The sequence below is a fragment of the Littorina saxatilis genome, linkage group LG1 (assembly GCF_037325665.1).
Source record: "Littorina saxatilis isolate snail1 linkage group LG1, US_GU_Lsax_2.0, whole genome shotgun sequence".
NCBI lineage: Eukaryota > Metazoa > Mollusca > Gastropoda > Littorinimorpha > Littorinidae > Littorina > Littorina saxatilis.
Genome location: NC_090245.1, coordinates 77613791 through 77639346, shown reverse-complemented (window position 1 = coordinate 77639346; position 25556 = coordinate 77613791). Strand labels below are relative to the sequence as shown.

Genomic DNA, 25556 nt, shown 5'->3' with positions numbered 1-25556 from the left:
AAATGTCCTGTTCTGAGGATTTACTATTTGTGAGCATTTGGTATCTTGAAATGCTTAACATTCTGAAAAGAAAGCTTATTTTTCATGAATGTTTGGGTTCTTTCCACAGGAGGGGAAGGGGAGGTGGCTGAGCCTGGACCAGGAGTTGATGATCCACAATGGAGAGATTGTTGGCACGCAGTTCCCGGCAGAACACAGTGTCCTCATTGACGCTCGCTTCGAGCTGCCTTATGGTCAGTACTCTTCCTTTCTTATCACATGTCAAATAATGTTCATAGAAGAATCTGCTGCTAGCAACCATGCACTGTGTCAGGTGTTGGGTTTAACAACAATATTTCAACAGATGTTATAATTAAATAGGGTCCCTGTCAGATATGAAGGTCAAAGTTTCATTTAATTTGACAGTTTTGTTCAGCAGTAAAATGAAATACCTGGCTTTAGTTTGACTGACAGACATCACTGAGTGACCTGTCTCTGTTGGAGGTTCCAAGTCCTACTGATTGAAAAAAAATAAAAATAAAGATTGGATATCAGGGTGGTTGCTTTTAGCGGATTCTGCTATTGATATGCATGCAGATATATGTAGGTTATTTCTGAAGGAGTTATTTTTTCCTCTTCATACCTTTTAATCCCATTTTTAAAAACAATTTTGTTTGCTGGTGCCTGTGCGCATGCCTGTAGCTTTGAAATTTGCTTTTGCTTTTGCACAACTTTTTGTTGCTTGCGTATGATATGAATGATCACACAATTTTCAAAAGGTCACGTGGAAATGAAGCACATTTCTTCTGAGTTTTTAAGGGGGTCTGTATTGATGTCAGAGTTAAGATGAATCTGCAGGCTTGTGTCAAATAGTTAAATGGCAGAAAATGGGATTGGAGCATGCTTCAGGATATTAAAAATTCCTATTACATGTGCTGTTTTCCGCTATCAGAAAGGGGATACCATTAAGACCGGAGGCTACTCTCTAAAGCGTAATATGCGTTGCTCTTTAGATGATTGTGCAACTGAATTTGTAGCTGCAGAGCTGACCTTTCTTGGGTGTTTCTTTTGTGTGAAGTGCAATATACTGTTTGCTACTTTCACTTATCAAAACTTTTTTTCTTGTGATTTTCTGTCCTGGTTTATTTGAAACTCTTTTTTTGTCCTGTCCTGGTGTGTGTGTGTGTGTGTGTGTGTGTGTGTATGTGTGTGTGTGTGTGTGTGTGTGTGGACAATTTGAATGGCTTTTGCAAGGAGGTTACAGTATATATACGCCAACAAATAACAAGTATAAAATAAAAATTGAAAAAGATAGAAAAACAAGGGTGTTTTCATGCACACTTTTGTGCATTGCCTAATAATTTGCTTTGCTCTGCTTTTTCATTCTGTGACATATGGGTGGAATGGTTTAGTACATTTTGTATTTAAAGGCAAAACAGTTATACATGCTGTTCAGAAAACATGATATTTTGAACAAACTTTATATTATGCAAAAAGTAGAATGTAAAAGAGAAAGTTTGACTTCAAATAAACAAAAACAATTAAAATAGAACAAAACAACAAAAACAGCTGCTCTTCTTTGTGTATACCCTGTCCCGAGCTTTTCCCTCTCTCTGTTTGTTTCTTGTTTTGTTGGCTTTCAATTTTATTTTTTCATGTTCTTACGCATGGAAGAATCAGATGGAAGAATAATGTAAATTTGTGAAAGTGTTACATGAAAATGCACTTGCTGGTCTCATATAATCTGAATGGAAAATGTCACTGATTTAAGAACTCCATCTAAAGATGAATGTCCATTTCTTACCAAGCCTGAGAACTGATGAATGGAATTACGCAAGTTTTATACAATAGCCCTGGAAAGGCAGGAAATGAGAAAAATATGGATTTTCTCAACACAACAGCGTATTCCATTACAATTCCACACTTTTGATGAGTTTCAGTTTGAGCATAATATTACTGCAGGTTTCTTGTATGGGACAATAGAGCTGAACATGTTTTATCAGTTTCTGTCAGAGTGTATTATTACTACAGGATTCTGTCATGGGACAATGCGCGTGGCAAAATCAGTCTTTCATCTGACAGAAATCCCCATTCACAGCTATCGCCCGTACTTCCAGAAGCGATGATGTGCAACCGAGTGTTGAATGGTCTTATTTATTAATGCCTCAGGGCCCAGAGGCCTTCCGGTTCCCCAGATCGGTCAGGCGTGGCATCGCAACACATTGTTCTGCTATGTACTGTATGGCTTGCATGGTTGAGTGGACAGTGTGAAATTGCAAAAACTCAAGTGGATTGTTGACGATTGTTTATCGAATGTGATGTGCCCCATAGGCGATAGTGGTCAATGATGCAGTGTTGTCAGGGCAATAGCATGTTAGTTGTTACATTTTTTGTGGGTAGTGTTTTCGTTTTTTTGTTTTTTTTAAACAGATACGTGTTGTAGAATATATATATATGAGGAAGAAAAACAATACAAATTGATTTGTTAAGTGACAGATTCAGATTATCTTGTAAAAAAAATTAAAAAGGCAATAAAAGAAGGGGGGGGGGGGGGGGGAGTGTTCTGTTTTTGCTTTTTATCAACTACAATAGAAAATGATTAAGGAAACAATTGACTGAATGTCAAATCTCAGGTGTTCAGCTGTAAGAAATTAACTGGGGCCAAGGCACGTGGGAATGGGGCCTCACATATGTTCTCAGTAAATTCTCAATCAGCTGCTACATGTATCTGTGTCAATTTCAAGGTCCTAGCTGTCACATTAAAGGCACAGTAAGCCTCCCGTAAACCATCACAGAGCTCCCCGAGCGTCTACATACAGTACAAGCATACTTCCATTTGAACGCTCACCGAACGGGAACATCCTGGCTGCTTTCTGTCGAGCGTGAGAAATTTTCAAAGAATTTATTTTCGTGGACTTGGTCCTCTACAACAATGGCGCCTCGTTTTGGTGCTGGACGGCTGTTATGAATTTTCAATACCGGAAATCACGCCCGGACAGTAAGCCTCTTGTAAACCATCACAGATACTGTCAGGCTTTTACACACAGTACAAACACCCTTCCATTTGAACGCTCACCAAACGGGAACATCCTAGGTGCCCTACGTAAAGAGCGAGCAATTTTTAAAGAATTAATTTTGCAGATTGTCTCGAACACTTTTTGGACCCATCCTGAACTCAGGTCAAAAATGAGTTACTTCCCTTCGGGTCTCATTCTATCGATGTAAACTGGCGATAGCCGTGGATCGATGATTATCAGAATGTTTTTGGACCGTGGTGCATTTTTGCGCGAGACCTAACTTTTAAAATCTAAATAATAAATTGACAGCTTGTTACACAAACATTCTTTAATCATAAAAGAATTCTTTTTTCATCAAGACAAGATCAGTACAATTCGAAGTTGTGAAAGTTTGAAAAAAGAAAAGCCCGGAAGCAGGGTCACGCAAGGGTCGTAGCAGACGACGGTTTATGCATATCGCCGTTCCTCTCAACAGTCAAAACTCAGACAAAAGCCATCGCTAGAGTTCTTGTGAACCACAGCCGTTTGTTTCGTGCATAAAAACGTGCTATTGTAGATAAGCTCACATCGAGTCGCATTCAAATGACTAACTGACGACTACATTGTGAAAAAGGGAAACTGGATCACACGGGTTCACGATGGCTCAGGGGTAAGATCAGGCATGGGAATTGTCCGCCGAATGGCGGATTTCCGCCGAATTTTTTTTTTGTTCCGCCGAAAAGGCAAAAGTGTCCGCCGAAAAAATAAAGGGGGGAGGCACACAAAAAAAGCACCGGTTACTTTGGCCTTTGCGCAAAAGCCCGCGAAAACTTTCCGTACTTTGTTCACGCACTGCTACCGCCCGCCTCAGTTATTGAACTATTATGTTTGAAAGTAAACCAGATTGCACAGATTGTGTTACAAGTTACATTTTCCTGTTTGTCTCAACAGATACATTTTTTTACAAATTTAAACCATATATAATACATGTAAGCAAAATTTGGTACATTTTTGTACTAAAAACTCTGATTCTAAAAACAGAATTTAATGGCAAACTTGGAGCTCAGATGACACCAGATTGCACCATCTGGGTTCTTTGGAGAAAAAAAATTTCCGGGGGGGCATGCCCCCGGACCCCCCTAGTAAGGCTAGGCGCTTCGCGCCGTCGACTTGACGCTTTGCGTCTTCAGTTATAAATTTTCCGCCTTTTTTACAATTTTCAATTCCCATGCCTGTAAGATAAACCACGCAAAAATAAATTCTTTGAAAATTGTTCGCTCTTTACGGAGGGCATCTAGGATGTTCTCAATCGGTGAGTGTTTAAATGAAAGGGTGTTTGTACTGTGTGTAAAAGCCTGACCGTATCTGTGATGGTTTACGGGAGGCTTACTGTGCCTTTAAGATGATAATATTATTTGCTGGCTTTGTAGGACTGAAGTGACCTTCAGTTGGTTTAAACAATTTTATTCAGCAAAATTACATACATGTATAACAAAGCCGCATACAAGTGACCTTCAGTTGAGACTCAGGTTGTGTTAGTTCACAGAGTAGTCCCTCTTGGGGCGAAAACTGTCAGTCCCAGTACAAGAAGTTCTTGATTGCTTACACATGCAGTACAACATTTGAATGAAAGTACTTTTTTTCTGAAAATTTGTTAAAACTGGTATTTTGCTTAAAAACCTGAACATGGTTTGTTTTGTTTTATTTCAACTTTGTTTGGAAAATTAATATTCTGAGGGAGTCTGTATAGCAAGTGTGGGGGATAATTGGGAGATAGAGAGTTGGAGTAAATTGTATGCAAGTGTGTGTAGGACATAGCTCAGACTTGTTTACCTCTATGCTTTACATGTAGTGTTAGGCTGTTAAGGTCAGGTCAGGGGAAATGCACATTTCTAAAACTTTGTTTCAAATTGTTTGTGCTGCGGCTAAATTCTGCTCTGTCTATACGTGTTCATTGAAAAAAAGTACACTTAGACAGAGCAGAATTTAGCTGACAATATAAGATGTTTGGTGGCTCATGTTGTCAGACCAACTTTTTTGTTGGTCCAAGGGGAGGATATCATCTTCTGTTTCATCTTTATCAACCGAGACCGCAAGGCCAAGGTTGATAAAGATTTTAACAGAAGGCACTGAACCCCAATTCCTTTGGGTAACAGGCTTACATGACAACATCTGTGTGTCACAGTGTACTGTGTTTTATGTTTTACATCACCGCGAGCTCAGCTTGGAAGGGGTGATTAATAAGTCTTCATTATTATTATTTTTTAAATTTTTATTTTAAAAATGTTACTATTTAGTCTGTTGCACCATCCGCTATGTGTCTGTAACTCACAAGGATTTTCCCACTTACTTCAGACGTTGTTGCAGACCTTCCCGAAGCAGAGGCTGCTGAGCTGCAAGACAAACTCTCTGCCATCAATTCTATGATGAACCCAGAGGTAAGGGGTTGTTATGTAAAGCACACAGATTTAAACGACATGTGGAAAAGATGATTCAACTCTCCGCAACCCCCATCACTCTCTAGCTGTTATCTCTCACAACAACAAAACACACAAGAACAGTCAAATGACTTTCTCTGGTGTTCCTGATAGGTGTAAAAGCCTGCGTCAAACTTGACATATTCAATGTTAATTGTTTTGTTTCATAGTCTATTTTGTGTTTCGCAATTTTTACAGAATTTTTGTATGTACCAAACTGTTAAGCATTGTGGATTTTCAAACAGCTAATCTTTTTCCGCCATAACTACAGTGAGCATGTACTGAAATTACATGTACTGTATATTGATTTCCCATGAATGAGATCATGTTAAGCCCGCTACTAACTACATGTACAGTCGAACCAAGCCGAACTATGTCTGGCAAACTTTGCACTACTTCATCAAATCAGGGGATTCCCCTATTTTTGGGTTGCAGCAGCAACGTTCAAGGTTCGCCGATTCACTCCTGCAAACCTTGCAGCGCATCACTGTAACCTTAGGCGACCTGACTTTTCATTGGTTGAATATTTGTGTATCTTCATCCTTGAAGAGTGACAATAATGGCGGCTATCATTTTGAGATCACGAGTCTTCTCACGTGATAGTTCTTGATCATGTGTCTGGTGTCACTGAAACATTTGCCGCTAGTTAGTACACGGAACAAGGCACGGTGTAACATTCGCCGAACCCAGTTCGCTTGGTTCGGCTGTGGTTAGTTGCGGGCTTTAGTAAGCGGCATTGACTGTACTTGAGTCTACCTTTGGGTATTTTGAGATTTTAATTTTGTGGGAATAGTATGTATTTTATTTAGTGTCACAGGACTGGTTGTTCCGCAATTAACGACTCTCCAGACGTTTTTCAACAACTGTTTGTAATATAAAGCTTTGCCGATTCTGTGACACATACTCAAGTGAAAAATGTGGTACAGCTAAAAGCAACAGTAGACAGGGAAAAGGGGGACAATGGGAGAAAACTCTGACTTGTAAAACCAAAACTATACCACATAATAGGATTATTTCCCTTCACCTAGAAGGTTTGCTGTATAAAGTACCAGAGCAAGCCTTTCTTGTGGTTAATGCTTTAACATGCATGAAAATAGCTACTGCCCCTGATAGTGATTGTTTGATGACGTTGTTTGTTTGGCGGAGTAGTTGATCGCACCATTGATTTATTCGGATCGAGCTGTAAACACGTTGTTCTGTCTAATCTCAGATGTTGGCAGCAATTCCGGAACAAACCAGGCCTCCTTCCTACGCACAATGTGAGTCCTGTGTGTTGGTCTGTGTGTTTGTCTGTATGACTGTCCGATTGTTGGGTTGGTTTCTTTTACTGTCTGATTTGCGTGTTTGTGAATACCAAATGCTTAGTTGTTTTGTCTTATCCCGTTCGTTAGTGGAAGGTAAAATTCTTTTGTATAGCAATTTTTGCGAAGCTGTGTTTATATTTTTACTGTTTGCTTGCAGTCTTTGTGCCCGGCTTTCTATTTACTTTTGTGAAATAGTTAGTTTTTATCAATAATTTGCTTGAATAACCATTAGAGCATGCATTCCTTTTGTGTTGATCACAAAAAGCTGACTTGATCATGAAATAGTGTTTTTCAATTTTCAGACAATTGTTTTGTTCCGGTTTGTTAGTACTTAGTAGTAGAATGAGTTTGCTTCACCTTTTGTAATTAAACAAGTTCAATAATTGCGATGCTTTCTACCAGACTCAGTCAGTGTTTTATTTCCTTGAAACATTGAAAGGTATCTTACAGTTACATCTTGGCAGGGAAAGGGAGAGGTTTTCATGCCAAAGTTTTAAAAGAGTATCATCTATACAGTGTTCGTCTGCATGAATGTTACCGTAAATTATAGTCACACTTTTGGTGTGTTTAAATTTAAAGATTTTTGATTTGTGCTATGTAGGAAGTGACATGGGAATTTGAGAGTACTGATATGGACAAACATTGATTTTGAACCATCATTTATCCACATTAGGCCCAAAAAAAAAAAAATGTCTGTTTAGGGTAACATGACCAAAAAAAGTAGGGTAGGTAGGTAGGGTTTTTTTTTGTTTTTTTTTTTTTTTTTTTTTTTTTTTGTGTGTGTGTGTGTAAATGCTATGTTGGCTGAACATTCACTTCTTATATTTGATGAATACATGTTTCAAAACTAACGTATAAATAAAACAGAGAGAAAGGGAGAGAAAGAAACGCCAAATGTCTCTTTTTAGCATTTTTACCTCTTTTTTTTTCTTTTTTATTTTTGAAATCAAAAAAAAGTTTTTGGGTCGGCGCCAAATCGATAGGGTCGGTCGGTTACCCTAAACAGACAATTTTTTTTTTTGGCCTTAAAACAAGTTATAATGAATTTACTCGGTCAGTTCAAATCTAAATTAAAGCACCAAGTAAGAGAAATTGTTTGGGATTGTTACCTTTCTTGGACACTATTTCTTTAATATTTCATGCTAGGGATGTCACTTAGAGTCAGCTAAATGCCGAAACTTCTTTTAGATTGCTAAAAACTCTGCCGTCATTTTGCCAAAGTTTTGTTTTATACATGTAGTGGGGAAAAGAGGACTGCCTGAAACTTCAGAAACTTGTCAAAATGTGAATGACCATTCCAGTGAATTCACTGTAGAAAAGATAGCCTAGCAATATCCCTGCATGCTATTTGTATTTCAGCTCAATTGGTGTTCGTCTTCAATGGACAATATCACTTTAAGTTTAACATCTCATGTAATGTTCTTTTTCCAGCTGGGATGTCGGAGGACAGCGATTACACCAGTGACATCAACTATCCGGTGCAGCACCAACACAACACCTCAGCACACCAGTATCGCAGCCACCCCGACCACCCCTACCGCTTGAGGGAGGACATGTCCCGGGACTCTCGCGACTACCCCAACTACGACTCTTTCGACCAGTCTTTCGATCGATCTTTTGATCAGTCGTTTGATCGGGGGTAAGTTTATTCTTCTTGTATGCATGGATGTGCTCGGATGTCCATGCCATTCTTGATCTCTGTCTTTGTTTCTCCATGGCATACTCACAAGCATGAGTGTATCCTCTTATCTTTCTCATACACATACAGACCTTAGTACATTGAGCACTTCTGAAATCTCAAGTTGTTAACATGCCAGGTTGAAGTTTTACATGTTGTAAATCACTTTGCAATGGTAGATACAAGTTAGACCAGAATGGTTATCAAGATGGAAGTGTTGCAGTTCAAGTATTAGCAAGACCAGCAGACCTGTCAACCCCTTCCAAGGCCAACCTGTACTAATAGGATTAAAAACTGTAATCAGGGCAACAATCCCTTACACACTCCCAAAAAATGAACACACACAAACCTGAGTTCACACGCAAGACTCGCAATTCACTCGCACGACATAAAAAAGAAGAAAGACCAGCTGGTAAATACTCAACATTTATTTTGTATTCATAAAACACATCTGATTTAGCATTAATAAATACATGCAACTACTGTAAAACGCACCCACACAACTACTACTGTCCACCAGGAAAAATCACAGTCCAGTCTCACCTGATCACTTTAAGCTTAAATTTATAACACAGTCACACCCACACAACTACTACTGTCCACCAGGAAAAATCACAGTCCAGTCTCACCTGATCACTTTAAGCTTAAATGTATAACACAGTCACACCCACACAACTACTACTGTCCACCAGGAAAAATCACAGTCCAGTCTCACCAGATCACTTTAAGCTTAAATGTATAACACAGTCACACCCACACAACTACTTTGTACTACTGTTCACCAGGAAAAATCACAGTCCAGTCTCACTAGATCACTTCAAGCATGACACTTGTTGTAGGTAGCAGTAGCTGACTTTGCCGTGGCAAGCAGATTGACTGTGGTAATGGTTTTATGGCATTGGCTTGCGTCACATCTTCTTCCGTTGGAAGGCGGCTGTCTCGTTTCTGGAAATGTTGGTTCACAGGCTTGAACTGTTTCGAACGAATCAATGATTGTTTGTGTACCGCCGTTTCAAAATGCTGCTTCAATTCGTAGTGACCAGAAGCAGTAACTTTCACTTTGATGTGCGAGCCACATGTCACGCACAAACTGTACTCCTTTCCCTTGTCCGATGATCGCACGACACCAAAGTACGTTTTCTCCCACTCCGACATGTGCTGACCATGTCCGGCTTTCTTTCTTTTCTTCGCTGGCCTCTCCATCTTCAGTTGTAGCACGAAAAGTGACGCGAATCGTTGTCTGTCGCTGAAGTAAGTTGTGAAAACAAAGACCAAATCTCGCGACACGGAAGTAGCGGATTGGGCCACAGCGCCCTCTATGATACCTTCTGCGCATGCGCACAAGCTCAGTTACAGTCTTTTTCTGTTAGTTGTTGTCGTCTGCTAAACAGAAACGAATCTGATGATCGGTTTCGAATCTTTGTTCAGGTTTTGAATTTTCCCGTACAATTCCCGTACAATTTGGTTTACCCGTACAGCTAGGCGTTGTACGCCGTACACACCAAAATTTGAGTAAATCCCGTACAAAATACGGGAAAACCGTACAGGTTGACAGGTCTGGACCAGAATAGCATTTATATATTGCCTGGTAGATTAATTGGATATCTGAGCTTTTTGATATAGCAGTGTCAGGTGTTGTAAATCACTCTGCAATCACAGGTACGAGCGAGACCAGGATTACTACCAAGATGGAAGTCCCTATCACATCGGCCGCAGCGACACAGACTCTGAACCACTGTACTATAACAGTCGGCCCAACAGCAGACCCCAGTCTTTCATCAACGACAGATGGGAGAGCCAGCAGAGGTATGAGGAGGCTTCTTGTGTTAGATTTTATAGATTTATAAATGAAAAATGTCTTTCGTTTTGATACATCTAGCAAGAAGGTTGTGAAGTTGTGCAGTGGAACCCCCCTTCTAAGACCTTGTAACATCAGGTCTTAAAAAGGAGGGAGTCTTAAAATGGGGTTAAATTTACAGAGGTAATAAATAGAAAATCTGAGAAATCAGGGTCTTAGGAAGGAGGTAGTTTTAAATAAGGGGGGTCTTAAACGGGGGGTTCTACTGTACTAGTGTGTCACATTGTGTTTTGTTGTTCATGTATTGCTATGCCTTTTGTTAATTTCTGCCCCCCCTCCCCCCTTTATCAACAACAGATTGAAGAGCCCGAAGAGGTAAGAAAACTCTTCTTTGGTTGTGCTTGGATAAGTGAAAACTTTCTTTTATGCTTAACCCTGACAGCTCCAAATTTGCAAACTAACGACAGCGTATTTTAGAACTGACATGTCAATATAACACTTACCTCGACAGTACTATTCTTGCACATTATCTATTATAGGCCGAAAAAATTGGACAAAACGCTGAGTGGGTACAATTATCTCCCATAACCATGCGCCACCGTGGATCCCAAGCACTGTCCGAGTGCTTCCCCCTTACAGGATGTAGGTGGCGCGTCCCTCTTTCTTTTTTCGCGCGTGTCAGACCGGCTGTGTTTCTGCTACGCTCCCGGATTATTTTGGACTAGAGGCTTCTTTTCTGTGTGGATTATCACCTGTTGGATTATTGTGTGTTATTCCACTTCTGGCTTGAGGCTACGTTGTGTTTCCTTCAACTTGTGCCTCCGTTTTTGTGTGGCGGACTCGGCGTGCCTCCCGTCCTACTTCGTGGTGACCGGTCGTCTGCTTCTCGTTTCGCCGCATTCACTTGAGTATTGACCTAAATTTTCTTTGAATTTTGTTAATTCTCGGTCTTTAAGGGTACGTACAGGGCGAGGTAGGATGTCTCGTCCTGTTTTGGGCTCTGGTTCTACGGAACCAGAGTCTGCCGGGGGCAACCCTTCTCCGGGCGCCCAGCGTCATGTTTTACGCACGGAGAAGGGGATCTTTCGGCGCTCCGACTCTCCCTCCCCAAACGCTTTGCGTTTGCGGCGAGGGAGGGCGGAGAAAGCCTGTTTGAGCAAGCTCAATGCGAGCTTGCTCAAACAGGCTGGGCTTGAGCCTGGGACTTCGGGCGGGGCTGCGCCGTCGAAGGTTCGGGGAAGGTCGAGGGGAAAGAAAAAGCTTCTTTCTCCTTCTCCTTCAGTGGAACAGGCTTCCCCCCCTTCGACGCCGTTGTCCGGCCCTCAGTCTCAGGCTTCAGCTCCTCCCGGTTTCAAGCCTGGGGGGAAGGTTTCCTTCTCCTCCCTGGCTCGAATCCGGGGGCAGGTCGATTCCCAACCCTCTTTGGGGGTTGGTGAATCCGATCTAGGGGCTACTGGAGAGACTCAGGTTTTGACAGCCAACGGCCATACCACGTTGAAAACACCGGTTCTCGTCCGACCACCGAAGTTAAGCAACGTCGGGCCCGGTTAGTACTTGGATGGGTGACCGCCTGGGAACACCGGGTGCAGTTGGCATTAAAATCTTCCTTTTCCGGTGCCTCTCCTGTGCCCTCCTCGGTTTCCACCGCTGTGGAAGCCAGGAGGGACACGGGTCCTCCTCTGAACTCCCTCGCTGGGTCGTCTGCTGCTGTTTCGACAGTAGTTTCGGCCTCCTGGGGGGGGGAGATCGGAGGAGATGACGGGGTCTCTGAATTCCCTCCCCGCTGGGGTTGGGATGCGAATTGACCCCGTTCAGGGCGGTCCTGTGGGGGCAGGGGTTTCAGGCTTCGTGCCTACGACCACTGCTACTACGGTTCCCTCTGACGTCCGTGTGACTGGTGGCTGTCCCTCTTGTTAAGACGCTCCGGCCGACTAGTTACTGGACGTGGAGGTGTTCGACAGAACGTGGTACTTCTGTCGAATGGTCAGGGCGACGGGAACATTGTTTCTGTTGCTCAGACCGACACCTCCGACCGGACCGTCTTGACCCCACGCCATTCCTTAGCGTCTGGTGTTCGGGTGACGGATGGTCCGGACCAAGGGTCCGGAACGTTCCAGGCTTACGGGTCGGGATCGAACCGGACCCACGGGTCCCGACTGGACTTGACCTCCGGGTTTGGTCCGGACGAGACCCATGGTACGGGACCGTACCGGACCTTAGGGTCCTATACGGGACAGTACCTCTGGCCCTTGCCGGACCCCCGGACCTACGGGTCCGGATGGTACGGTACGGGACCAGTGGTTCGGTCGGGACCGGACCACCCGACCACCTCTGTTGGTCTGGGTGGTCTGGCACCGAACCGGAACACACCGGACCACCGGACCTACGGGTCCGGATGGTACGGTACCGGACCAGTGGTCCGGTCGGGGCCGGACCACTCGACCACCTCTGTTGGTCCGGGTGGTCTGGCACCGAACCGGACCATGCCGGACCTACGGGTCCGGATGGTACGGTATGTCCACGTCCGACCGAGCCACCCGAACACTTCTGTGGGTACGGATGGTTCGGTACCGAACGGGACCTCCGGATGCTACGGGACCGGACCGAACCTACGGGTTCGGATGGTCCGGTACCGGACCAGTGGTCCGGTCCGAACCGGACCACCCGACCACCTCTGTTGGTCCGGATGGTCTGTCACCGAACCGGACCATACCGGACCACCGGACCTACGGGTCCGGATGGTACGGTAGGTCCACGTCCGGAACGAACCACCCGAACACTTCTGTGGGTACGGATGGTTCGGTGCCGTACGGGACCTCCGGATGGTACGGGACCGGACCACAGGACCGGAACACCGGACCACCCTATCGGATCGGTCCGGACCACCCGACCACCTCTGTTGGTCCGGATGGTCTGGCACCGAACCGGACCTACGGGTCCGGATGGTACGGTATGTCCACGTCCGGACCGAGCCACCCGAACACTTCTGTGGGTACGGATGGTTCGGTGCCGAACGGGACCTCCGGATGGTACGGGACCGGACCGGACCTACGGGTCTGGATGGTCCGGTACTGGACCGGTGGTCCGGTCCGGACCGGACCACCCGACCACCTCTGTTGGTCCGGATGGTCTGGCACCGGACCACCAGACTTACGGGTCCGGATGGTGCGGTGTGTCCACATCCGGACCGAACCACCCGAACACTTCTGTGGGTACGGATGGTTCGGTGCCGAACGGGACCTCCGGATGGTACGGGACCGGACCGGAACACCGGACCACCCTACCGGACCGGTCCGGACCACCCGACCACCTCTGTTGGTCCGGATGGTCTGGCACCGAACCGGACCTACGGGTCCGGATGGTACGGTACGTCCACGCCCGGACCGAGCCACCCGAACACTTCTGTGCGTACAGATGGTTCGGTGCCGAACAGGACCTCCGGATGGTACCGGACCTACGGGTCCGGACCTACGGGTCCGGACCTACGGGTCCGGATGGCCCGGTGCCGGACCACCCGACCACCTCTGTTGGTCTGGATGGTCTGGCACCGAACCGGACCATACCGGACCACGGGTCCGGATGGTACGGTATGTCCACGTCCGGACCTAACCACCCGAACACTTCTGTGGGTACGATGGTTCGGTGCCGAACGGGACCTCCGGATGGTCCGGCACCGGACCGGAACACCGGACCACCCTACCGGACCGGATCGGCACCCCCGACCGGACCGGACCATTTCTTTTCTGATCAGACCCGATGGGTTCCTGTTTAGTCTATAAATGGCGGGGGTTCGTTGGCTGGGCTGACCCAACAGTCGCAGGGTTGTTGTTTTTCTCCCCCTTCGGCTGCTGGAGACGTTTCGTCTTTGGGGCAGGGGTCTTCGCGGCCTCTTGCTTCTGTGGGCGTTTCTTCACAGCCTGCTTCATCGCTTTCGGCTCTTCCCCCTCAAGCTCCCTACACTCCTGCTTTTGAGGAGTTGTCGGGAAGTGAAGAGGAGAGTGAGTCGGAGGACGATAGGGAGGAGGATCAGGGTCGCCCTGAGGTTAACACTGATCCTCTACCCTTGCCGGTTTCTGATGGAACTTCCGAAGCTATGCTTCGTACTTTCCAACAGTACATGACAGACATCACGCGGCGTCTTGACGTCACGGATGCCTCTCTTAAGCGTCTGTCGTCTAGTGTTGACACACAGGACCTGGACCCGGGGTCTGAGGACGAGAGGCAGGAGGCTCGTCCTCGCACAGCTAGAAGGACGTTTGAACAGTTTCAGGACGTCCTTCCCTGAGACGCCCTCTCGTCCTTTGAGTCCGCTTCGGCCCGGGCGCGGGAGGCTCACGCCGCGTCTGCCGGCGGCTCGTTTTATGAACGATCCGTCCGCCGGCAATTCGCGTTCCACCCTAGTCTTAGTGCCACGGTGGAAGCGGCAGCACATCGCCTGAGGAGTACAGATTCACGTGCTAACGCGACCTATGTTCCTCGGGAGGACGCGGGTTCAGTGCCATGCTTTCCTTCGGGAGGCGCACCTCCACTGTTTCCTCGTGTCCAATCTGTTTCGTCCCTCCCTTTTCCCTTTGACTCTCGAACTCTCCCTTTCCAGACTTCGAGTGTTTAGGGTGGGGCTGACGGTGATGTGTTCGTTGGGGAGGTGCCTTCGGTCAAGAAGGTGGAACTGAGCTCTGCTTCGTTCCACAATCTTGAGGCCACCGTTTCTGCCACAGTCGAGGCCCAATCACAGGCCTTGACATGGATGAGCACGCTGTCCACACTGTTGGACCCTCCCGATCGGGCAGAGTCCGATTCCACTCGGGTCCTTGACACGGTTCGAGTGGATTGGGCTTTGCATGCCGTGCGATCGTGCGTGACGTCTGCGGCAGAATTGGCCATTGGAACACGGGTCCACTTTATTGGCCCTGTTCCGTGATCATTTTCTGCCTACTTCTATAGTGCCTCCGGATATGAGGAAGAGTCTGAGGAACACGTTTCCTCAGCCTTCTTCCCTCTTTCATCCGGACACTGTTCGTTCTGTGGTGGAGTCCACACACCAGAGGAACACTGATTCTCTGATGGTTGGCCTCGCTGCTTCGGCGACGGCGGCGGGGAGTAAGAGAAGTGCTACAGTCACCTCCAGCTCCCAGCCTCAGAAGAAGAAGAAGAAGCCAGTTTCACTGCCTCCTTCTTCCTCCTCTTAGGCGCCTGTTGCTTTCCCAAGCAAGACGAAGGGTGCTCAGACAGGTAAGGGGAAGCAGCACCACCAGGGGGGGTGGTCGCAAGCCTGCGCCTGCCCGCCAGCAGAATTTTCAGTGAGTCCCGGCCCTACGTTGACGCCCCCTCAAGTTGCCCCTCTTTCGTCCGTCGGTTCCCTTTTTCGGGCCCGCGGCATGTGGGGCAGACTGGTCTCCAACCAGTTTTTCTTGAGGGTGGTGTGGTCGGGGTTTTCTCTACCGCTGTCGTCACAACCTCCATTGTCCGCTCTACCCTGGACGTTCCCCCCTCCTCGAGACCCTGCCAGATGGCAGGCTCTTCAGGACGAGGTGAACTCGTTGGTCGAGAAGAAGGCGGTCTACCCCCTTTCTCAGCCTTCTCCGGGGTTCTGCTCCCGCCTGTTCACCGTCCTCAAAAAGGACGGCCGGTTCAGGCCGGTGTTGGACCTCTCCACCTTGAACTTGTACCTTCACAGGTGCAAGTTCAAGATGGAAACCCCTTCGTCGGTCCGGTTGGCCATCCGGCCAAACGATTGGGCCATGTCTGGGACCTCCAGGATGCTTACTTCCACATCCTGGTGGCCCCGGGGTACCGACATCTGCTCCGGTTCGTTTGGGAGGGCACAGTGTTCGAGTTTCGGGCCCTCCCAGTCGGCCTGTCCTTGGCCCCTCTGATTTTCAACGGGGACAACAACACCACATGCTTAGCTTACCTTCGCCACCAGGGGGGCACCAATTCTCGGTCCCTCTCCCTGTTGGCGGAGGAGATTCTGCTCTGGTGCCAGACCAATCAGGTCCGGATGTCAGTCCAGTTCGTTCCGGGGAAACTGAACGCCCTGGCCGACATTCTCAGTCGGGGCGATCAGGTTCTCTCCACAGAATGGACCATCGCTCACAACGTTCTACAGCGTCTGTGGGCAAGGTGGGACCGTCCTCTGATCGATCGGTTCGCAACTCGATTCAGCGCTCGGCTTCCCAGGTACGTCAGCCCCTTTCGAGACATGAATGCGTTCCACTTGGACGCATTCACTCTCTTGTGGAGGCTCCTCGATGCTTACGCCTATCCCCCGACATCTCTGATTCCGAGGGTGCTGGCAAAATATCTGCAGGAACGACCAAGACTGATTTTGGTCGCGCCTTACTGGCCAACAGCTCCGTGGTTTCCAGATCTTCGCGGTCTCACCCACGTAGACCCTCTACCTCTGGATCTGGACGGGGGAGGTCTGCTCCAGCCTCGATCATGCCTCCCTCATCCACGTCCAGAGAGTCTGTGCTTGACCGCATGGCTCTTGTGCGCTCCAAACTGCTTGCACTAGGATTGCACAAGAGTTCAGTAGAGTTTTCCTTGAACGCTAAGAGGCGATCAACTAATCAGCTCTACGACTTACGCTGGAGAGCTTGGGCCACCTTCGCCTTGTCCAAGGGGATAAAGCCGCTTTATCCCTCAACACAGGACTTGGCCAACTTCCTGGTGGAAGTGTATCAAAAGAAGAGTCTTTCTTCTAAGACTCTTCTTGGATACAGATCTGCCATCGCTTCCACGATTGCGGCCGCTACTGGTCGCAGATCTGAACACTTGATCAGGTCCTCCCTCATCGCTAATGTCCTTTCGGGTATTAGCAATGCAGCGGTGTCTAAACCTCGGGTTTCATTTCCCAAGGGGGATGTCTTTCTGGTCCTCAAACTCCTGCGTAGCAATGAGTTTGAACCCCTGGCAGGCATCAGTATCAAGTTGCTGATTTTTAAGACTAATTGTTCCTCATCGCTTTAGCCACTTGCCGTAGACTCAGTGGTATTCAAGCTTTGAGTGGCCTGGACTTTGACATTGAGTTCACCACACAGCAGTGGTTGCCAGCATGGTCACGTCAGTCTAAGATATGTTTCTTGGGTATATTTTCTTTTACGGTAGTACTGTTCGAAAATTGCCTGGGTATCTTAATCCTTGGATTTAAGTGATTTTGATTAAGGAGTTTAATACTCTACATATCACCCTCACACCACTCTGGTATTCTGTGCAAGAATAGTACTGTCGAGGTAAGTGTTATATTGACTGTAAGGCTTCTTTTTAAGCCTACTGTCTATATGATACTTACCGAGACAGTACTATTAGAGTTTCCCTCCCGCCTCCCCTCTTGATATGTTATGGGCTTTTTGAGGGTCTGCAGCTCATAAAGAAAGAGGACGCGCCACCTACATCCTGTAAGGGGGAAGCACTCGGACAGTGCTTGGGATCCACGGTGGCGCATGGTTATGGGAGATAATTGTACCCACTCAGCGTTTTGTCCAATTTTTTCGGCCTATAATAGATAATGTGCAAGAATAGTACTGTCTCGGTAAGTATCATATAGACAGTAGGCTTAAAAAGAAGCCTTACAAACTTGATTAACTTGCCAAATGAAAGAATGTCCATTTGGTTTGATCTTTCCCTATCCTATTTATTGTTTGGTTATCTGCTGTTTGCTATTGCTTTTGATTCTTGGTTTACCTTACTTTCCGTAATTAATGTTGTCCTGAAGAAGCCCCCGTAGTCAAATATATGACACCAGTTTTGTGCTGTCCTTCAGGGTTCGACACTAGCGGGGGCGGGGGGCGGAACGCCCCAGAGTTTTGTGTTCCGCCCCAAACATTGCCGAAGCTTGGGGCCCACTCCGCCCCAGGATAAATTCCAACTGACAATGACAAACCGAAAATTCCAATGCCAGAGCCAATCACTAAAAATCGCCAGTCAAAGTCGTCACTGAAGTTTGCGTTACGATCAATGCCGCAGTCAAGAAGAAAAAAAACATTGAAATCGTTGAAGGACAATGCCGCAAGAGAAATAACTCCCAGATTGCGCTCTTTAGCGTGAGAGATAAGTATCGCCTTCAAATGCCAAACGCAAAATGTGGCGACACATCCCTGGTGTAAAAAGACATGGAAATGAAGATGAAGAACAGGGTGGAGAGAAACGAAAAAAGGAGACGGCCGATGCAGCCAATAGCGCGAAGCGCTGTCGTAATTTCAATGTCAAATGGTTGAAAGAATTTCCCTGGCTTCAGTACGATGAAACAAGTCGCGTAAGGCGAAATAACTACATTTAGTCAAGCTGTGGAACTCACAAAATGAAACTGAACGTAGTCCGCCGCTAGTGCAAAAGGCAGTGAAAGTGACGAGCCTGTTTGGCGTGGTAGCGGTTGCGCTGTGCTTCATAGCACGCTTTACTGTACCTCTTTTCGTTTTAACTTTGTGAGCGTGTTTTTTATCCAAACATATCATATCTATATGTTTTTGGAATCAGGAACCAACAAGGAATAAGATGAAAGTGTTTTTAAATTGATTTTAAAAAAAATTGATCATAATTTTTATATTTTTAATTTTCAGAGCTTGTTTTTAATCCAAATATAACATATTTATATGTTTTTGGAATCAGGGAATGATGAAGAATAAGATTAACGTAAATTTGGATCGTTTTATAAATATTATTTTTTTTTACAATTTTCAGATTTTTAATGACCAAAGTCATTAATTAATTTTTAAGCCACCAAGCTGAAATGCAATACCGAAGTCCGGCCTTCGTCGAAGATTGCTTGGCCAAAATTTCAATCAATTTGATTGAAAAATGAGGGTGTGACAGTGCCGCCTCAACTTTTACAAAAAGCCGTATATGACGTCATCAAAGGTATTTATCGAAAAAAAGAAATAAAAGTCCGGGGATATCATTCCCAGGAACTCTCATGTCAAATTTCATAAAGATCGGTCCAGTAGTTTGGTCTGAATCGCTCTACACACACACACACACAGACAGACAGACAGACACACAGACACACACACACACACACACACACACACACACATACACCACAACCCTCGTCTCGATTCCCCCCTCTACGTTAAAACATTTAGTCAAAACTTGACTAAATGTAAAAAAACAAACAATGCATTGCCGCACGTGAATACTGAGAGTGGGCCCCAGATTTTTGTTTTCCGCCCCAGCAATTTCCATCTCTGGGGCCAGTGTGGCCCCAGGCCAAATAAGTTAGTGTCGACCCCTGTCCTTGTGTTGGTTAGTATGACGATATCTTTTCCTTTTTTGAACATTGTTTGTCTCATTAACGGTCATTTAAAGTTTTTATATTTTTCGGGTTATGAAAAAATGTCCTTCTAGCTTTCATATGGAAAAAAAGCAAGTCATTTGGTCCCCTGGTTCAAAAGATATGAGCAGTTGAACACAAGAACCAAGACTTTAAGTACAGTTGAACCTGTCTAGAACCAGTTGTCTTTACAGACTGGTGGTCGCTATGGGCAGGTGAATTATATAGAAGAAAAACTCGTCTGGGATCCTTTAGTGTGGTCGTTGTAGGCAGGTGTTAACTTTCGAGAGGTGGTTGCAAGGGCCAGATTGTAGTACAACATTCCGCCAGAAATGTAGAAGTAGAATGGATGTGGCTGAAAGGATTTTAATACAACCGGCTTTATGGTAGTGAAATTGTACTGTGTCATGCTGTGTTTTGGTGTGTTGCTGTGCCTTTTTGTTCATTTCTCCCCCCCCCCCCCCCCCCCTGTCTTTATTTTCTCCATGAGCTTGAGACATTTTGGATGGGACACAGAGGCAGAAAGAGGGAGTGGGGTCCAGAAAGTGCATAATAGTGAGTGATAAAGTGTGACAAGGGGGCTGGGTATTTTATACATGTAGTGCAATGGCGCATAGTGAGTTGAGTTTGAAAATGTTCTTCATACATGTACATTGTACAGTGTTCATGGTTTCATAAATCTGTCTTTGTTTATATCAGAGACATAGATAGAAGAGATGCGAAGCGCTGTCTTCCCGCCCGCGTTATCTTCGCCTACGGCAGGGGCAAGTAATCCTCCCACTGGCGCCAAGCTGGCAATTGTTGTGTTTTTAAAGAATTATATCTGTTTCATAGAAAATCATAGATAATAAAACATGCAAACTGTTAATTATTTGCACTCAAGAGAAACAGAAAATCACAAGAAGAAGATTATTGCATCATTTGGTGATTAGAAGATGAATCTTAAAGTAAGCAATTTCGCTCATTTCTCCTTAAAAACTTTTTATCCACACGCCAGTGTAAGTGCAAGAACCACTTGAATGAGACTTAAAAGCATCAAATTTAATTACAGCGCGTCAAAATTTATACAAACAGATTAATGTATACACCAGTAATGCATTTGCCAGTTAAGGGAAAGTAACGTTGTGCACAAAAGAAAATATTAGCTCCCAAACATTGCCTCCACAGGCATGGACTTAGAACAATGGCCGCAAGAACCGAGGGAACCGTGTTTTTGACTCACTTCGGGAACCCAATCCTCTCAAATGCGTTCGTGTGCACACTATTGAAGCTACAGAATATGAATCAAGTTTACTTACCACTGATATCTCTCGTCTGAAGCTAGATATATCCAAAGAAATATGACCAAAAAAGCACTTCAAATCGGTGTCAGAGAGCAATTAGCGAACAACAACGTAGTACGGGATGATGGCTGACAATCGCGCGAGGTCACGCTGACCGAGCGCGGTACCCCAAGAGTTCACGCGAGCGGCCTCGCTTCGCATCTCTTCAATGTATGTCTCTGTTTATGTATTGTATAGAAAGTATCATGAAGATAAAGTTTATTCAAAGACAAAACATCTGAACATGTCACCGCTATAATGGCTTATATTGATGGAATGCATCCTTTCAGGATTTGTGAAAAGCTGCATTTGTCTGTACAATTGCATTGATTGATCCAAGCACTCCAAAACACGCACGCCGGATAGAGTCTGAGTCATAGAAAAAGAACAGTCAAAATTGACTTGAAATGTATGTAATAAAAACCAGTACAGGGTTTGTAAATCCCAGCCATAGAGATATATGTTAGCATTGTTTTTTTCTTTTGACAGGCGATGTCAATTTAGATGCAGTAAACAGGGTAAGCGTAACAGTCAGGAGCCCATGACAGTGGTTGTATTATACTTTTACAGATGCAGCAGCTGTTAAAACATTTGGCCTGTAAGAGGGGAGGGGTGGGGGACTGGCAGGAAGGACTTTTAAGTGCACACGTACAGGAATCAATATTTATCTGCAATATTATCTGGATAGAAATCATGGTTCGTTGAGCACATTGAAATCCTGAATAGGAGCATTGATGAAAAACAGGATTCATATCAATACGTGTCACCTTATCATTCAGTTTTCTTTGTGCCTGCATCACAAGCAGACCGTGTTGTGATTTGGAGGTTGGTTCATGATGATCATAAACAAAGATTATTTATGCAACCACAGATACCTATGGAGCAGCTCTGGATGTGTTATTTGTGTTCTTGTAGCTGTGTAATTTAAATATTGAAGGCAAACAAGTTTGCTCTGTATTTCTATTGTTTTATTGGCCATAGAAGTCGGTGTGTGAATTTTCATTGTTTAAACTAGGTTGATTTAGAAGGTGATATATCAAATTGATAAGGAAGCATCTAAATATCAATGATCATTTTAGCATTGTTTGAACCATCACTTTCCTCTGATAAGACTAGGGCAGTAAAAGTAACAAACGTGCACCCCCCTCATTTGTGATTGCAGTGATTTGAATATATTTGTCTAATTCTGTCTTGAGAGTGTGGTTGCACTTATGAGTATAGACCTGCAGTGATAGGGTTAATCGGTATCTTCCTTCCTGTGTAAACCATTCCATAGGTCACCAGCCCAGGCTTTTGAATATAATACAGGGGTATACCTGTGATAAAAGTACGTTCTTTGGGCCAACCAAGAGTGTCCTTACATTACAGGTGGTCTATCATTAGAAGTATATCTCTTAGTAAAGACAATATACATTATATATTAGGGGCAGCAGGTGTTCTTTCTTTGACTGTGTCCTCTGATCGGAGGGGCCTGACATGCAAGTACCACTGTAACAGTATCCTTCCACTGGAACACATACCCAAACAAGAGGCGTAGCCTTCACGGCTCATGTAAGAAATCGACAAACAGTAACACAAACTCAATCACTCCGTCACACATACACACACACAGTAAGCATACCGTCGCGATATAACCTTGAACGGTTGAAAACGACGTTAAACACCAAATAAAGAAAGAAAGAAACAGTAAGCATAAGTGATACGTACGGTCCCAGAGTGCGAGACACTAGATCTAGATCTGTCTGTCTGTAGCCTACTTTTTAGTACTTACGGGGACACGACTGCCAGACGGGCAAGATCGACACTGCGCTTTCGACAGCGCTTCCTCGCGCAGACACTGGAAACACGCTGTGCAGATTAACCTGTAGGAAATCTCCTATGGTATCTTCTTTATCTATTTTTCTGGAGCTACGAAACCGAACAATATGAAATCGTCTTCTCCGAATCGGCGAACTGCAGCTCGGTGATAACTGTATCTATACCACAATCCTTCACGCGATCTGACCTAACCTTGACCCCTGACCTGGTCTACATACCACACACGACACAAACCAGTCAGCTGTTTTTACCCCCCCAAAACCCCCCACCACCCGTTTTCTTTGGATACACACTTTAACTACATACGTGCCGACGAAATGTTGATAATTGCTTCAATACTTTGAAGCTGTTGCTTGGATAATAACCAGGTAAAATTAGTATTTCGGTGTTCAGTCAAATGTTAAAGTTTCTATCACATACACACACACACACACATACACATGCACAGACAGACAAAAGTTAGCATCGCATAGGCTACACTTACGTGAGCCAAACATATAGCCTGGCTGCTTCCTGTGTTGAATGAGAATATTTTGCTTCATTTATTTCTTTACTGACATTGATTTCAATCTGCCAAATGGATTCACAAACATATCCCTACTCTGCACAGGAAGCAGCCAGGCTATATATTTTGGGTATGTGTTCCAGTGGAAGGATACTGTTACAGTGGTACTTGCATGTCAGGCCCCTCCGATCAGAGGACACAGTCAAAGAAAGAACACCTGCTGCCCCTAATATATAATGTATATTGTCTTTACTAAGAGATATACTTCTAATGACAGACCACCTGTAATGTAAGGCCGGACACTCTTGGTTGGCCCAAAGAATGTACTTTTATCGCAGGTATACACCATCGCGAGACACCGAAAATAACGATTTTTGATAAGCTGCCATTTAATCCCTATTTGTCCTATTTTGATTCTGTTTGCTTTAAATGGAAGTGTAGGATGTGTACTTTAGCTAAATTCAACTAGAACAAAAATCATGCTTAGTAAAAATAAAATAATAGCATAAATAAAAAAAACATTAAGAAAAAATATTGGTGGAAGGATGCTCTTATCCCATGTAAAAGTCTGAACAATTTCTGTGATGGTTAACATGAACATTTTAGATGAGAAGCAATGTATTTTTAAGCTTCTTTTGGCCAATATCCTGCTGTTATATTGCCAACTCGGTACATTGTGTGGTGACTCACGTCGGTTATATCATCTCTTCCAATAGCTGTTAATTTTATGCCTCATGCCATATGTATTGAATCCTAACCATAACATCCATATTTCACCTGAGATTAGAGCACTAACTTCTCTGTATATGTAAAGTATAATCCAGGCCTCCTCAAGCTCATTCCTGTCTGACTCCAGATGGGATGACGGTAAAAGCAGTAGTTTCAGCACAGACCCCATTTCTGTCCCAAGAGAGGACCTGGGGAAGTGTCACTTTGTCTTATTTAACCAGACATTTTCACCTTGATTTGAAACAGTTATTCACAGCAATGACCTTTAAACATTGAATTTTGCTAGCGCTTTGATATGTTATTTTTGTCTCGGTTCAACTAATTTTTAATTTTCCACTTTTTACTTCAAGTGTCTACTACGCTTCTCATCGCATTGTAATATGGGGAAATACTGACATCATTTGCAACAAGACATGAGTAATGTGCAGCTGCTGCAAGAGGATATAGTGCAGTTGAGTAGGCGATAAGCAGTTCCTAGTTGTCATGCAATCAGATCTATGGGGAATGGTTATTATAGCTCAGTTTGTGCAGCCTTTGAAGTGGCTGACAGCTGAATGTTTGCACATGCAAATAATTATCTGCTAGAGTAAAAACATAACACTTAGCAAAATCGTGATTGTCAGAGCAAGAGCAAAATCAAAATATAAAACATGACTGTCAGAGTAAAAACAATGATTATAGCATTTGCAAGCTTTTGTCAGCTTTAAACATGTGTGCCTGATAATTTTGTTCAGCGAGGCAATTACAAACTAGTCCATGCTTGAGAGAATGAATTATTTGATGTTCAGTCTTTTCTTTACTCTGAATGAACATGTCGGCGTTGTCTTTTTTCTGTTTGTTGGCTTCACTGATTTTGTGCACTCTTGTGGATATCAGAATTTGTATAGTCAGCAAGTGTTATTCAGGTAATTGTCTGCAGACATTGCATCTCCTCTGCTAATCAGCTACCTGCTCGTTAAGAACAGGTGTGATGGGATGTTTATGTCGATCCAAGCTTCGGCACAGCCTATCTGTATACCTATACTGCTGACTCCATTTGTGTTAATGGGCATTTGAAGTTCTGCTGCCATTGATTGCTATTAATAGACGTTTTATGTCTCTTGTGTCTCCTCAGCCCTGAGACAGGGAGTCACAACTCCTCATTCAACATGAGTCGGCAGAGTACTCAGGACACCCAGGACTTCAGGTGAGTCATGCGTCATAGTTTGAGGGTCAATAAGAATTCTGTTGTGTTTTGATAGTTATACAGTCTTTTATACCTTCCTTTTTATCAGTGCAGGTCATCTGGTAAATCGCTATAAATCCGTCCAGGCTTTTACCTGGGATAAGGGCACCCTGGTCACATCAAGCAAAATGCTACATACAGCCTGGCTGCTTTCTGTGCACACAGGACGTTTTTTGCTGAAGTAATTCTGTTACATCTGTTACATCACCTACATCCATCTTCAAAAATAATTCTGCAAAAACTTCTCACGCTTTGTTCCTTGATGGATGATTTGTGTTGATATGACTTAATGATGTCAGTGCTGCATCATCTGGAAAGATTAAAGATCTGCCTGACACTCTTGCATGCATCCCTCCACACATGAAACAAAATCTGGCTGCTTTGATATGATGTAATTATGACTTCACACACACACATACTACAAGGATTATACCAGTCAAACTACAGCAGTCAG

At 44.7% G+C, this 25556-nt stretch overlaps 1 protein-coding gene and 1 non-coding gene across 2 annotated transcripts in view; both read left to right on the top strand.

The window, feature by feature from the left end:
• LOC138980246 (protein unc-13 homolog B-like) overlaps positions 1–25556 on the top strand; it is a 155747-nt gene that overhangs the window by 24498 nt on the left and 105693 nt on the right. The window contains exons 5-10 of the mRNA XM_070353096.1: positions 110–233; positions 5331–5413; positions 6663–6711; positions 8188–8395; positions 10094–10240; positions 24992–25063. Of these exons, the coding sequence (XP_070209197.1) occupies positions 110–233; positions 5331–5413; positions 6663–6711; positions 8188–8395; positions 10094–10240; positions 24992–25063 (683 nt within the window). The remainder of the gene's footprint in view (positions 1–109; positions 234–5330; positions 5414–6662; positions 6712–8187; positions 8396–10093; positions 10241–24991; positions 25064–25556) is intronic.
• On the top strand, positions 11709–11827 carry LOC138951213 (5S ribosomal RNA). The gene has a single exon (XR_011451050.1). It is a non-coding gene; the product is annotated as a 5S ribosomal RNA (ribosomal RNA).